General features: G+C 52.2%; 4 protein-coding genes across 4 annotated transcripts; all 4 read left to right on the forward strand.

Annotated features, from left to right (window-relative positions):
* Window positions 1–1,282: 1,282 nt before the first annotated feature.
* On the forward strand, window positions 1,283–2,032 carry J4E88_000821 (uncharacterized protein; the record flags this gene model as incomplete). Its single annotated transcript, XM_049394495.1, has 1 exon — window positions 1,283–2,032. One exon carries the CDS (start codon window positions 1,283–1,285, stop codon window positions 2,030–2,032), a length of 750 nt encoding a protein of 249 aa, XP_049260324.1.
* A 550-nt stretch (window positions 2,033–2,582) lies between these two features.
* Window positions 2,583–6,063, forward strand: NUT1 (mediator complex subunit; the record flags this gene model as incomplete). Its single annotated transcript, XM_049394496.1, has 7 exons — window positions 2,583–3,195; window positions 3,287–3,552; window positions 3,598–3,660; window positions 3,707–4,213; window positions 4,264–4,435; window positions 4,482–4,844; window positions 4,898–6,063. 7 exons carry the CDS (start codon window positions 2,583–2,585, stop codon window positions 6,061–6,063), a joined length of 3,150 nt encoding a protein of 1,049 aa, XP_049260325.1.
* A 511-nt stretch (window positions 6,064–6,574) lies between these two features.
* Window positions 6,575–9,197, forward strand: J4E88_000823 (uncharacterized protein; the record flags this gene model as incomplete). The annotated part of the gene is made up of 6 exons (XM_049394497.1): window positions 6,575–6,624; window positions 6,728–6,869; window positions 6,932–7,189; window positions 7,269–7,409; window positions 7,458–7,581; window positions 8,128–9,197. The coding sequence occupies 6 exons, from the start codon at window positions 6,575–6,577 to the stop codon at window positions 9,195–9,197; spliced, it is 1,785 nt and encodes a 594-aa protein (XP_049260326.1).
* Window positions 9,198–9,705: 508 nt separating this feature from the next.
* J4E88_000824 (uncharacterized protein) lies at window positions 9,706–13,092 on the forward strand (the record flags this gene model as incomplete). Its single annotated transcript, XM_049394498.1, has 3 exons — window positions 9,706–9,713; window positions 9,977–12,481; window positions 12,537–13,092. 3 exons carry the CDS (start codon window positions 9,706–9,708, stop codon window positions 13,090–13,092), a joined length of 3,069 nt encoding a protein of 1,022 aa, XP_049260327.1.
* Between the last annotated feature and the right edge of the window lie 55 nt (window positions 13,093–13,147).

Raw genomic sequence — 13,147 nt, forward strand, 5'->3', positions numbered from 1 at the left:
ATGCGCCCGCAGGCTACAGGCTTCACCAACCCGTGGACTGCATCGTGCGGACGGTGCCTGCCGATTGGGGCGCCTGCCCCCACCTCCCGAGGTCCTCGACTAGCCCTCGCTGCAGCAGACCCGACCATCCAGTGCCCTGTCGTACAGTGTCTCGTTCGCCACGTAGGACAGCCTCACCGAGGGCGTGCGGGCTTGGATGATCGGCGAGGAACTATTCTTCTTCGGCGGGATGCGCTCGTGAAGTTGGAGGGAACAGGCAGCGCATTGGTGGGCGCCCTGGTATTGTGGCTCTCCGGACACACGAACATCCGTTTTACATGCCATGGCAGTGGATCCCCTACCGCGATTGACGAGATCTATCGCCCGGGCGTTTGGAGGCGCCTGTCACTCTAGTCATTCTAGCCAGACTCAAGCATGACAAAAACAACCCGGCACGCTCAGAAGGGCTCAGTCGCAAAGCCGGCTCGATGCGCCTGCATCTCGGCCGCTCCGTCGGTCTCTGCCACTGTCTTGGGTGACCAAACGGCCATCATCGCGCAGCAGCATGTACAAGGAACCGCAAAAAGGGGGGCAGCGGTCGGCTGAAGCGCACCCAAGCAGCCAACGGCAGCGCAGGTAGCGCAGTCTTGACGACACTTGGTCTACTACAGAGTTTTTGAATAGACCGCCTCGGGAGCCGTCGACCTGGCCGCCGACCCGCGAACTGCGCAGCCACCATCGCCGGCTCCACCAGGCCCTGTGCTGCTGCTCATTGGCCCGACGCGCTGAACTTACTGGTTAATGATCAAGGGAGCCGGAGTGGCTCGACTTGATCATCGCCAGGATTATTCCAAAATCGCAGCCATCTCACGGAGGCTTCAATAATTCCTCGCAAGGTTAGCAGGGCGGCGTCGACCGAAGCCACACCATATAAGCAACTTCTCAAGCCTCAGCATCCGTATACTCAACCTCCCCATGTATAAAGCATCTTATCGCGCCCGCTATCGATGCTACCAGAACACCAAGCAACAGACACTGCAGCAGCCTTGAACTAGCCGCCCACTCGGTCGTTTCGTCATTGATCCTGTTCCTCGTCTCATCCTGCCTAAGCCCTGAGACCCTGGCTCCCTTGGGCTGCTGTTAGCCAGACCCGACATTCTGCACCGGCACGTTTATTTGACAGTGGTTGCACCCAGCTCGGTAAGTTGCGAGCTGCGAGTACACAAACTGGTGTTCTCCTCCAGCCAACCAACCAGCTGTGCTGACTTTTGCCGTTCCTGCAGTAGCTTGCGCTGCCCTCATCATGACAAGTTTACCCGGCTTCACCACAAACTTCCCCGCGGGATACCCGACCTTTCAGACTCGCGGTGGAACTTTTGCGCGCGGCAGCACCTCCTCAGGAGGCTCGCCATCTGTGCCAACCGCCTCTTCTGAGCCGCACTTCGACATCTTCGACTGGCACCCTGCATACCAAAGCTGCCAACGCTATTTCCTCGACCATGCGCAGCACGACAACGGTGTGCAGGCAGTGTGCGCCCTCATCAACATCTGCCTGCCTTTCCAATGGACCCAGACTCCCCTCATGAACGCCTCAGGACCGCTGCCTCACTCGTCGGGCGCTGCTGCATACAACATGCCCTGGCCCCGCCAAGGACCCGTCACCAATTCGCGAGGCCAGCCGGCGCCGGCATGGGTCTCCCTTGTGCCCTTCATTCGACGTCTTGTAATCACAGGAATGGACAGTCCAGGCATCATGCACGGCTTCTTTGGCGAGGACTGGAGGAAAGGTGTCGGCCCAATGCACGAGTGCGAGCGTCGCAACTACCTTTTCGCAGCCAAGAGCGTGGGTTGGGCAAAGGTCAAGTGCCAGTACGACATGTCGCCGCACGAGTCAGTGCCTTTCCTGAAGCCATTGCAGGAGGTTCAGCTGGCCGAGATCGAGGGGGCCGAAAAGACGTGGAGTCAGTGGCTCGCCATGGAGGACTGGATGGTGGGCCCACGGGCACCGGATGCGGACGAACAGCTACAGGATGCCCGTCGCCGTCCATCTTGAAGCTTGGCGTGGAGTATGGCGTTGTCTAGTGCACGGTGGTCGTCAGCATCACGACCGTAATTTGCGTCGCACCAAGACGTGTGTGGATTTATTTGGGTTGGCGAGGGCTGGGGTTAGCGGTCGGTCTTCAGCGATCAGCACTTCGCGCCATCGCTGCGCAATGGTTGTACATGTCCCACGACATGGGCGAGAACGCTTCTATCATCCGGTAGTAATGTAACTATTCCAATACCATCAATGTTACGCATCAGAGTTGACGGATTGTGCTCCCCGCATCATCATCTCTTTACCTTTGATTTTAGACACGAAATATCGGCCATAGATTATAATTTGGAGGGCTTGGCGTGTTATTCCTTTTGCTGACCGGACGCGTTGGAAGGTTCGCGGGTTCTGTGCGCTGTCCGCATCCATGGATCGTGCCTGCCAAGGAACATCGGCCAACCTCAGCTAAGCACGACCACCTTTGTTCCTCGCCGGACCACATCCCATATTCTTTTTCTTGCCAACCACCAGCCCAACATCCAGGGTGCATTCTTAAACTACATGGGCTATGGAGTCCATGGTCAAGGAATGGACGACTTTCTTGGACAGGTGCCTCGAGCGCCGCGTCCAGCCTGACCTGTTCGCTGCAGCCGTCGCGCAGCTGCACGCGAAGTCTCCACTGCCTGGCCGGAAGCTTGCTGCCCTTGTACTTCGACCACGCGTTGCAGGATCCAGCAATGTCGACCCGCGCTCCATTGTCTTCCTCGAGCAGCTACTAGCGCTGAAGAAGGTCGATGCTTCTGATGTTCTAACGCTGACGTTCTTGTACTCCAAGGACCGGCTTCCGGTCAAGACAGGCGACGAGAAACCGACCAAGGAGCCGCAATGGGACAATCCACCAGAACTCGAGGAAATTGTCTTCCACCGCTTGCACAAGGCTTTTGCTGCTGAAGAACGGCCTATCAACAATACGGAAGGCTTGCGCACGCTTATTGTTGTAACAAGATGGATGCAGGCGATGGTCACTTCACATACCAGCGATACCATGATCCAGGCAATGGCTGGTATCCAACAACCACAACAACACTCTATCAATGTCCGGGAAGGGCTTGCTATGCTTGTGATTGGCATAATAGAAAATCCAAGAATTCTGCGGATACTGAATAATCCCAAGGGGAAAGGTAAGCGCACCTCTAATTGTTCTGATGTTTGTACGATGTTTTCGAACGGGTTTGCTCAAGACTTGAGATGTACATTACTCACATGCATTAGATATACGCAAACATTTTATCCAGTCATTCTCTTCGTTTATCCCATTTCTCTCCAACAACTCGGGCGGATCGCATCAGTCGTTGCAACTAGCTGAAAGACTTGAGCTCTCGCAAAAACGACACGACTTTTATGAGAAGCTTCCCAACATGAACGGAGAGGGAAACAGGAGCGCCGGTCTCGAAGTCGCTGCACTCCAGCTCGGTGCCGTGATGGAGCTTCCACAGGTGAACACACGAGCCGGTCTCTACGTATTTTTGAACGCCTTGGTACGTCTTTCAGCTAACGATGTGGCACATTGCTAACATTCCAAGCTTGTCGCGCGGCCTCTTACTGATGATTTCATCATTATCAATTATCTCCATTCGCGATACAAGGTAGGCCTGAACCATTTGATCGCGAAGAAATGCTGATCTCCGTCAGTTGGAAGCACAAAACATGGCCACGGACTTGATCACCGCCGCTTTCGATGTCCTTGCCAACGCCATGTATCGCAGTGAACCAACGCAGACAATGTTTCCCCTGAAATCATTCCTGATTAACAAAGTACCCTTACTCCTCGTGCAAATCTCCGGGTCGATATTTCCGATGACACCGGAAATGTGCATCACACAAGCACTCAGCCACGTAGATCCCCATGCCTTTCCGTCTTTCTCGCAGGGGTTCGACGATATCATGGGAAGTAACAACTCTCTCTCTGATGTCAAGCAAGACTTCCTTAATGCCTGCGCGCTCCATGGGCTCATTCCGGCTGGTGCTGTAGAGCGGTTGCTTGGCGAAGCTCCTATGCAAGGTCCTCCATCGAAGAGATACGAGAGGAAGGAGTTGCTAAGCCAGTGCAAGTCGAACTTCGACAAAGTCAGCACATACATTGACGAGCTTGAGAGTCTGGATGGAAATGCCGGGGCCATCGTCGCTGCTGTTACAGATGTAAGACATGATACAAGATTTGCGAGAGGTACCTGCTCATGTGATGACAGTTCATAGCACATCTCTGCGAAACGCAAACAACCATGTACTTGAAGCAACTGTCCTCGTTGATATTCAGGAAACCGCAGGCAATGGATGTCATGCTTCAATTCACTTCGCCGGCAAGCATCCTGCGGCCACTATGCCAATTCCTCGATGAGTGGCACTATGACAGCGATCAAGGTTAGCTTCATTAAATGTTGCAAAGATTTGTGACTGACGAATGTAGGTGAATACCAACCGGTCTACGACGAGTTTGGCGCAATACTTGTCCTCGTTATGGCCTTCGTATATCGCTATGATCTTACATATCACGACATTGGCATCCGACATGATACATTTATCGCCAAGCTTATGAAACGTGGCCACCATAGCATGCTCCCCGATGAGTTGAGCGAAGAACAGGGCAAGCATCTCGGCAACTGGCTCAAAGGGCTCTATGATGCCGACAAGGAAGGGCTGAGCAATGAGGTGTTTGCATCCTGTCGGCCACAGGACTTTTATCTTATAGTCCCGACACTTTTCAGGCAGACTGTCGTGGCATGCTCGACAGGCGTACTGTCGTTTGAGTCGGTCAAAGGTGGCTTGGAATGTAAGCTTACCCCAATGTTCTCGTCCAATTAAACACCACTGACTCGATTTCAGATCTCGGAGAGACTTTCCTATTACCATCTTTGATTGAAGGTCTCACGTGGATGGCATCCTACGCGCTTCTCCAAACACACAAGGACCTCGACTCAATGATACGCATTTTCAATGAAATCATACTGACAACTCCTTCTTCTGGCGATGCACAAGCTATGCACTCGACTATAATAGCGATGGTGGCTAGTCGCCTGGAGAAATGCTTCCGTACACTACAGCGGCGCGAGCCAAATCGCACGACACTTGAGCCTTTCATCCAGGCAATCAAGGTGCATGCACACTACGAACGATCTATATACGCTAGCTTGAAGGAAGTGGACCAGTGGACGAATGCGCCGAACAGCACTTTGAACACGTCTCTACGGCATACAATACAACAACTATGTCAATGGGCTTCGACTTCTTCGTTACAGCCGAACCCACCTGGCTATACACACCGCCAAATCTACGCATCCCTGAAGATGCTTGGTGCCACCAGGACGCTACGCGCAATCATAGATGAGGTAAAAGCGCAGACAGATGCTGGCAACGGAGCCGCTGCGCTCGACATTGGCGTGTCTATCATCTGCGCCCCGACCGTTGAAGACAGTCCGATCACGATAGACTGGATGGGAAGCTCGATACCAGCGCCGCCTCAACAACGGACCCGCATGAATCTCCGCGAGATGCTCAAGCAGGAATTCGAGAGCGCAGCCAATCTGGTCGCGACAGATCCTCTGACTGCAGAGACGATAGTGCGTCTGCACCGCCGAGTAGAAGCGCACTTTGCCTCCCTCAGCGAAGCTTCACTCCAAGCACCACCCATCAACATACCGAGCGTCAACATCGGGGACATGCAATCGCAAACTATATCCGACGATCTAAACCGAGCTATCGACGACGCAGCAGCCGCAACGGTGGTAGACGACATTTCCAACATGGATAACAAAGCGCTGCAACGCAGTATGGACGAACTGACTGGTGCCGAAGGCTTGGACCTGTCAAACATCGGCATGGGCAATGGCGATGCAGGCGCAGGCGATATGAGCACAGACCTGGGCAGCTTGCCCGGTATGGATCTGGGTGACATGGGTAGTATGGGCATGGATATGGATATGGACATGAACATGGATATGGGTGGTGGCGGAGGAGATGACGACTGGGGTTTGGATTTCGATAACATGTAGAGTGTGTTTATGGAGGCTTCTTCTTCATGGAATACATACCTAGGCACGTAGATTATTCTTCCAAAGGCAATGCTTGGGATAAGCGCTTAGGATGGATTGGATCGGAATGGTTGGTTATGGAATTATTACTATCGCATCTTACGGCGTCCTGCAATCGAGTACAATACAAGCGGAGCAACCATCATGTAAATGTATGTATGACTGTACCGAGGTAACCCTACTAACCCCAAACCGGCAAGAAGTACGATAGAACCGGGGGGCGGGGGTGGTCCTCACCTGCATAAACTCCGGAAGCCATTGCCCCACCATGTTTCCCGACGGTGACGACGGTTCCGACAGTCAGCTTGTAAACAACACACGAATGAACTCTCAATACCCTATCCCAAGCATTTCCTGCTGAAAGCTTATCTTCTCTCCTCCTCCAGATCTACAACAGGAACCACATTAATCGCATTCTACATCTCCACCAGGCCTACCCAACGCACACAGAGCCGGCAGCAAAGCAGCAAACATGCCGTACGACCTCAAAGGCAGGAATGTACTTATCACCGGCGGATCAGCGTACGTACATCGTATCTTCCTGAATGCCTTCCTCCATACATTTCACTCTATACCCACTATTTCGTCTTTCAAATGTCATCTCTTACTAACACCTCCCATTCAGCGGCCTCGGCGAACTCCTCAGCACGACGTTTGCGAGTGAAGGCGCCAATGTGGCGATTAACTACTTCAACCGTATCGAGCCCGCGCAGAAGGTGCAGAAAGCATGTCAAGAGCATGGGGTCAAGACTGTTGTTATCAAAGCGGTGAGTTGTAGTTGGTTTGGTTTTTGTCAGTTGGGGAGAAGAGATACTAATACGTGCGACAGGATATGACATCCACGGATGAGGCGAGGAGAGCAATTAGGGAGACGATTGAACATTTGGGAGGGCTAGATGTCATCATCGCGAACGCAGGCTGGACGCGCTTCTCCGAGTGGAAAGACCTTGACTCCATGAGCGACGAAGAGTGGGATAAGTGCTGGAATGCAAATGTCAAAGTACCCAAGGCATTATTGTCTGAGGCAAGGAGCACGTTTGACGCGAATCCCGAGGGTGGATTGATGATTACTACGGGCAGTATTGCGGTATGTTCTCAATTCCTTCCATCTTGACACAACTACGAACTATGGATCTATTGACGACCTGCTAATCACCATGGAATAGGCTATCAGCCAAGGCGGCTCCAGCATGCCCTACGCCGTCACCAAAGCAGCCCAACTCCAACTCGTCAAATGCCTTGCCGCCACCGTCGGACCCAAGATTCGCGTCAACACTGTCCTTCCTGGCTTACTGTTGACGGAATGGGTAAGGTCTCAGAAGCTTTTCTATCGTCTCATATTGACAATAGTCCAGGGCCTCAAGTACTCTCAAGAAATGCAGGACCATATCAAGGGCAAGGCAGCGCTTCAGCATGAGACTTTCCTGGACGATTGCGTTGCAGCGTTTGTCATGTTGGCGAAGAATACTAGCATGACTGGTATGCGCATTCAGGTTGACGCTGGACTCAACATCCAGGGCGCGTGAGAGGATGCTGTGGAAGAGTCATGACTGTCAAAGGTATCCATCAGTCTAGCATTGAATTTGATAATCGTATACCCTCGTAAAGACATCAGTCAATGCCTCGGTGACGATTGGTCGCGGAAAAGCAAGACCTCGGCCGTGGGTGTTGGGTGACCCCACGGCGCTAGTTCAAGCTGCAGGGCACCTCACGTCAATTCCCCGCGCCCGAACCTCCGCATCTCCGCAGAGCTGCTGGAAATCAACACCATGACTCTCCAAACTTCATAGCCAGAAACACGCCATGTCTTCTTCTTGTAGTACCGTATCCAGAGCAGCCCCGCGTTTGTCGCGACGGTGTATGCGATGCGGCGAGCGGAGCGCCAACTGTCAGCCTTCACGGCGGCGCTGGATGAGCAGCGTGCGAGATGCGCCCGCCACAAGACCCAAGACTGCCATCTTCTTCCCTGGTATTTCTTTCTAGCTTTCAGATACTCAGATAGTACAGTGTGCTAAGCAATACCAGGCCAGGGCGTACAACGCGTGGGCATGTGCACACCATGGCTGCAAGCCTTCCCCCAGACCGCGAAACCCATCCTCGAGGAGATTGACGAAACCCTTCAACTCCCCCTTACCAAGACAATCGAGTCTGGCACGAATGCCGAGCTAACACGAACCGAGAACGCGCAACCGGCCATTATGGCAACCTCGATCCTGATACTGCGGATACTGGAGAAGGAGTTTGGCTTCAAGACCAGCGAGCGCGTCGACATCACACTGGGCCACTCGCTAGGCGAATTCGCAGCCCTCGTAGCAGGCGGCTACCTCACCTTCCACGACGCCCTAAAGATGGTGCGGCGACGAGCCGAAGTAATGAGCAAATGCAGTCAAGAAGCCGTCGCAGAAGAAGGCGGCGAGTTCGGCATGGTGGCCCTCGTCTGCGAATCCGAAGAGCACATGCAATCCCTCATCAACGGCATCCACGAGTTCCTCGCCCTAGGCTCCAAAGCCGATTCCCACGACCACCTCCCCGCCGTCCAGCAAGTCGCCATCGCAAACCTCAACTCGAAGAACCAGATTGTCTTGAGTGGTAGTATAACACGCATCAGCACCCTCCTGACCAACCTGCGCCAATTCGGCGGCCACGACCCCCGCCATGTACGACTTAAATCTGACGCCCCCTTCCACAGCCTCCTCATGAAGCCTGCGGCCGAAACAATGAAACGTATCCTGCACAAGCCTACAGAAGACGGCCGCGACATTATAACATGGCCCGGCATCATGCCCTGTATATCGAATGTTTCCGGCAAGCCCTTCCAAGATAAAGAGCAGTTGAAAGACTTGCTAGCACGCAGTTGCGTGGAGACGGTGCAGTGGTGGAAGAGCGTCAAGTATCTACACGAGCAAGAGAAGATTATGCGGTATGTGGGTATTGGGCCAGGGAAAGTGGGCAGGAATCTTGTGGGGAAGGAGGTGGGCATGAAGGGGGCTGTTAAGGGCGGTGGGGTTTGGGGGATCACGAGTCCGAAGGAGATGGAGGAGGTGGTTAGGGCGTTGGATGATACGGAGGATGTGGATGGGATTGAGGTGGAGTGATTAGTGGAGGTAGGATGGAGATGATCATACGATGAAGAAGGGAATTCTCGAGGTTAAAGGCATACAGATATACCCCAGTGTAGCGACTTTAGTGTTAATGGAAAGTGTTCGTCAAGGTGCGTTTCCCGTTCAGTCCTGATCTGCCAAGCCATGTCTTCCTGGGTATATCCTTCGTCGCGCCTTCCTCCACTGATCACTCACGATCTGAACAGTGTCTTCCACTCACAACACTGCAACTTCTTAGCACACACACGCACGTATTACCTTTGCATACTTTATGCAATCACAAAACTATCGCAAACATCGTATACCAAAGTACGATCTCGATGACCAGCCCTGGCCCCAGTTTGAGTCAGAGGCATACTCTATTCGCGTTGGTTACTTCCGCAAGATCAGTCAACCTACGTCAACGAACTTCCCGATCACGGATTTTTATACAAATACTATAGCTAATCGGAGCCACGCAATATCAACAACAGAAGCAATGCCCAGCATCCTCTATCACATGATGGCGAAGTTGATGGTCAAGAGGTGTTTTAGCTAATCGGGCCGCTCAGCATTGCCGATTTACGCGTTGTGTCAGATCCGGAGATCCCTGGTCGTTCATCAACACCTCCTCCTCTGCGACCTCAGAGTTTAGCGCGACGCTAGTTGGTGTGATTAGGACTGTATCAGCTCCGGTATCTGCCCGACCGTCTCTCTACTTGAAAGCTGAAGCGCCCCAAACATATCACCCCGCCAATTTCTCTCAAGACGGTACCCGACAACATCTACAACAGCTATCTCGAATACAAAAAGGATACCAATACCTACATTACCTGGCTTTGTGGCACTGCATCAAGCATTGGATTTACGCCGCCCTACAAGTCATCCTCGGGATCCACGGCGTCGCAATCACGGTCCCAAAAGAAGAAGTCAGAAGAGCGAGAAGTCAGCATCAGCGGACTCGTTGCATGTGCAGAGGCAATCATCAAGAAACCACCAAAGCAGTTCGTCGTCCCAGTTTATGCCGCTCAGTGTGCGGCACGGGCTATCCGACAACGAAAGAAGTCGTCGCAATGGCATGAAAGTCAAGTCGATGGGTTGGATGGGACTGAGAGGGTGGCGAAAGAGGAAGGTATTGCTGGTCATGCTTTCTTCACGGAGACACTGGAGCAAACACTGAATATCTTACGACCGTTTATACCGAAAACGCGACATTCCGTTAGTGCTGATGGCAAGACTATCCGGCATGATTCTATGGAAGACATTACCAATCGATTTACCAAGCTTGAAATCGAGGAATTGGCGGATGAGGAAGTCGAGAGCGCTATCCCTGTGGCAACGGAGAAGACCTCGCCAAACCCACGGATTACTTATGTTGTTGATAACAGCAAAGATGAGGGCAACGCCGCTATGGACTTCCTTATGTACGATTACACTCGCATAAAGGAGCTTATTCACTTGACTTGGCAAAGTTACCTCATAATCAGAAATCTGGACCTCATCACGGCAGCGGCTACTACCCAGGCCGCTTTCCAAATGCTTCGAAGTCTTGTGGACAGTTTCACGGCTCATTTTCCGCAACTCGGCTCGATGGAGGCAATTTGTTTGAACTATCTTCATCGAGTCAAAGCCTACATGCGCTCTACTGCTAATAAAACCGCATCGAACACTAGCAGGGTGTACTTTCAAGTTCCTAGGAACCTCGCGGATTTCAGTTGCTTAGGGACCTTCGCCGACACCTGGGTCGTGGTGGACTCTTTCTTCCATGAAAACGATGGTTTCGGACGATACCGATCAATGGAAGACATGGTTGCAAACGGGTATTTCAAGGATCAGAAGCGGGGTGGCCCTCTTTTAGAGTCGCTGTTCAACGCGCTCGAAGATATCGCGATCATCCAAGAAGTAAGCAAAACGGATACTTGGCAGGATCCACCCATCATGGACAACTTCACCCAACTCTGGCGCGATTACTTCCGAGACCTATACGCACATACTCGTGGGAAGAGTAAAAAGTCGAATGGCAAGGCTCCCGACTTGAGTGTGGAGATAATCCTCTGCACAGATATCTATCTGGACGTACAGAAGATCATCACACTGGCTGATTCGAACATCATACCACATGATTACCGGAAGAACTGGTCAAGCAAAAACTACGGCGCAAGTTCAGACGAAAGTAATGCCGGTCAGGTATTGAATCAGGTAAAGGAGTGGCCGTTCACTTCGAAGCGTGTCCGTCAAGGACTCAAGTCTTTCCTGCGAAAAGATTCGGAGACGGTAAGAATTGTAAAAGACTGGCTAGTAGGCGACATGTTCTGGACTCGACGTGCCACCATCAAGATGATTACGACTCGTGGGAGGTTTCCTGCCGATAAAGAGGTGGTCAATGGTGTCTCCCTTGGAAGCTGGCCACGCCACAACCCTTTTCTTGCTGGCATGATTGCTTTTGTTACTGCACAAGCCGTCAATGAGGTCTACATGGTATTGCATAGCCACGTTGGCTATCCGGTAGCATACGCACACCTCTACAACTACCTCCGACAAGCCCACAGTGTGTCTTCTTCAAGCCTGCACACGCCCGTACTCGAAACAGAGTGGCCCGATATGGAGAGTTTCCTGAAAGTCATTGGAGACAAAAGCATATTCGGTGGAGATCGACCCAAATCTCTACAGCAATGTTACCTACGTACGTTACTGTCACATGGTATTCCCCTTTCTGCATTCGCCCGAGGGAACCGACCCGGCAAACTTCATTATAACACTCAACCGAAGCTCAAGGCTGTCAACACCCCCATTATCGACGCACTCTTCAAAGATGGAACAAATCGACGGGACTTCTTGAACATTGTCAACAAGGACCTCCAAGACCTCATTCGACGCGAAGCGCTTCGTATTGTCGGCCACGACCCCGAAGACCGTAAGGCTTTTGGAATACATACTCTGGTTGGATATCTGATGATCTTTCGTCGTACTATTCAATACGAGATTCCCAAATTGCACTTCAACCACATCTTGCTCTTCAAGCAGACGGCGCGTATCAGCGCCAGGATACACGAAGCGCTGAAAGACGATATGGAGAACCAGGAGTTCCCTTTCCTAGGTACTCGAGGATGGAATGGGGACCCAACCGTCCCACTCAACATCATGTTCCACGAGAAGTGCCACCAGGAGCTAACCACTGGCATCGATACTGATGCGACGAAAGTCTTCTCAGCGCCAGTACATAAGGCCGCTAGCATTCTGAAAGAAGAACTAGAGAAAGAGCCTAATATGTGTACAAAGTTTATGGAGAGACTGGCAAAGTACACGACCCCGCTACAGCCCACGCACTTCAATCTCGCTGACAAATATCTCCAGTCAACTCCACTTCACAAACCCCCTCTCTGAGGCAGAACGGGAACATCACGCCAACAATTGGGCAATATGGGTCAACGCCGACGACAGAGTCATACAAGCCGCTCTAAATAAGGTCCTCACCCAAAAGGGCTCAAGATTGCTAGAAGTCCCACCCTCATTCCGCGAATTGTGCACCCCTGCATCTTTACCAGAAGGACCTTTTTCCTCTTCCACCGCGGAAGACCACAAAAGAATCAGTCGCCACGCCAAGCAGGCAGGCATAACAGAAGAGAACAACGCAGAATTCGAAAGAGTGACCACACTAATTTACCAAGCCATGGCGCCTACTTACGCGGAGAAGAATCGTATTCCAGGCCGGCCTGTATTTGAGGGAAAGAGCTCAGAAGAGAGGGCTGAGATAATACGCCAAGGGCTTGTTGACTTGAAGAAGCTTGAGAAGTTCAACATGATACCCGAGGATTGTTTCAAGGGCATGGTTAGGAATATTGAGGCTTTCCTGGGGCACTTGGAGCGAGGAGAGTACGAGATTGTTGAATCGAGATTATCATCAGCCTGAGACGAAAACGATGGCTCCAGTCTGAATCAAAGGCGCATATACTTTCTTGATCGTC

Source organism: Alternaria novae-zelandiae, assembly GCF_023758075.1.
Source record: "Alternaria novae-zelandiae strain BMP 2774 chromosome Unknown scaffold_1, whole genome shotgun sequence".
Classification (NCBI taxonomy): Eukaryota; Fungi; Ascomycota; class Dothideomycetes; order Pleosporales; family Pleosporaceae; genus Alternaria; species Alternaria novae-zelandiae.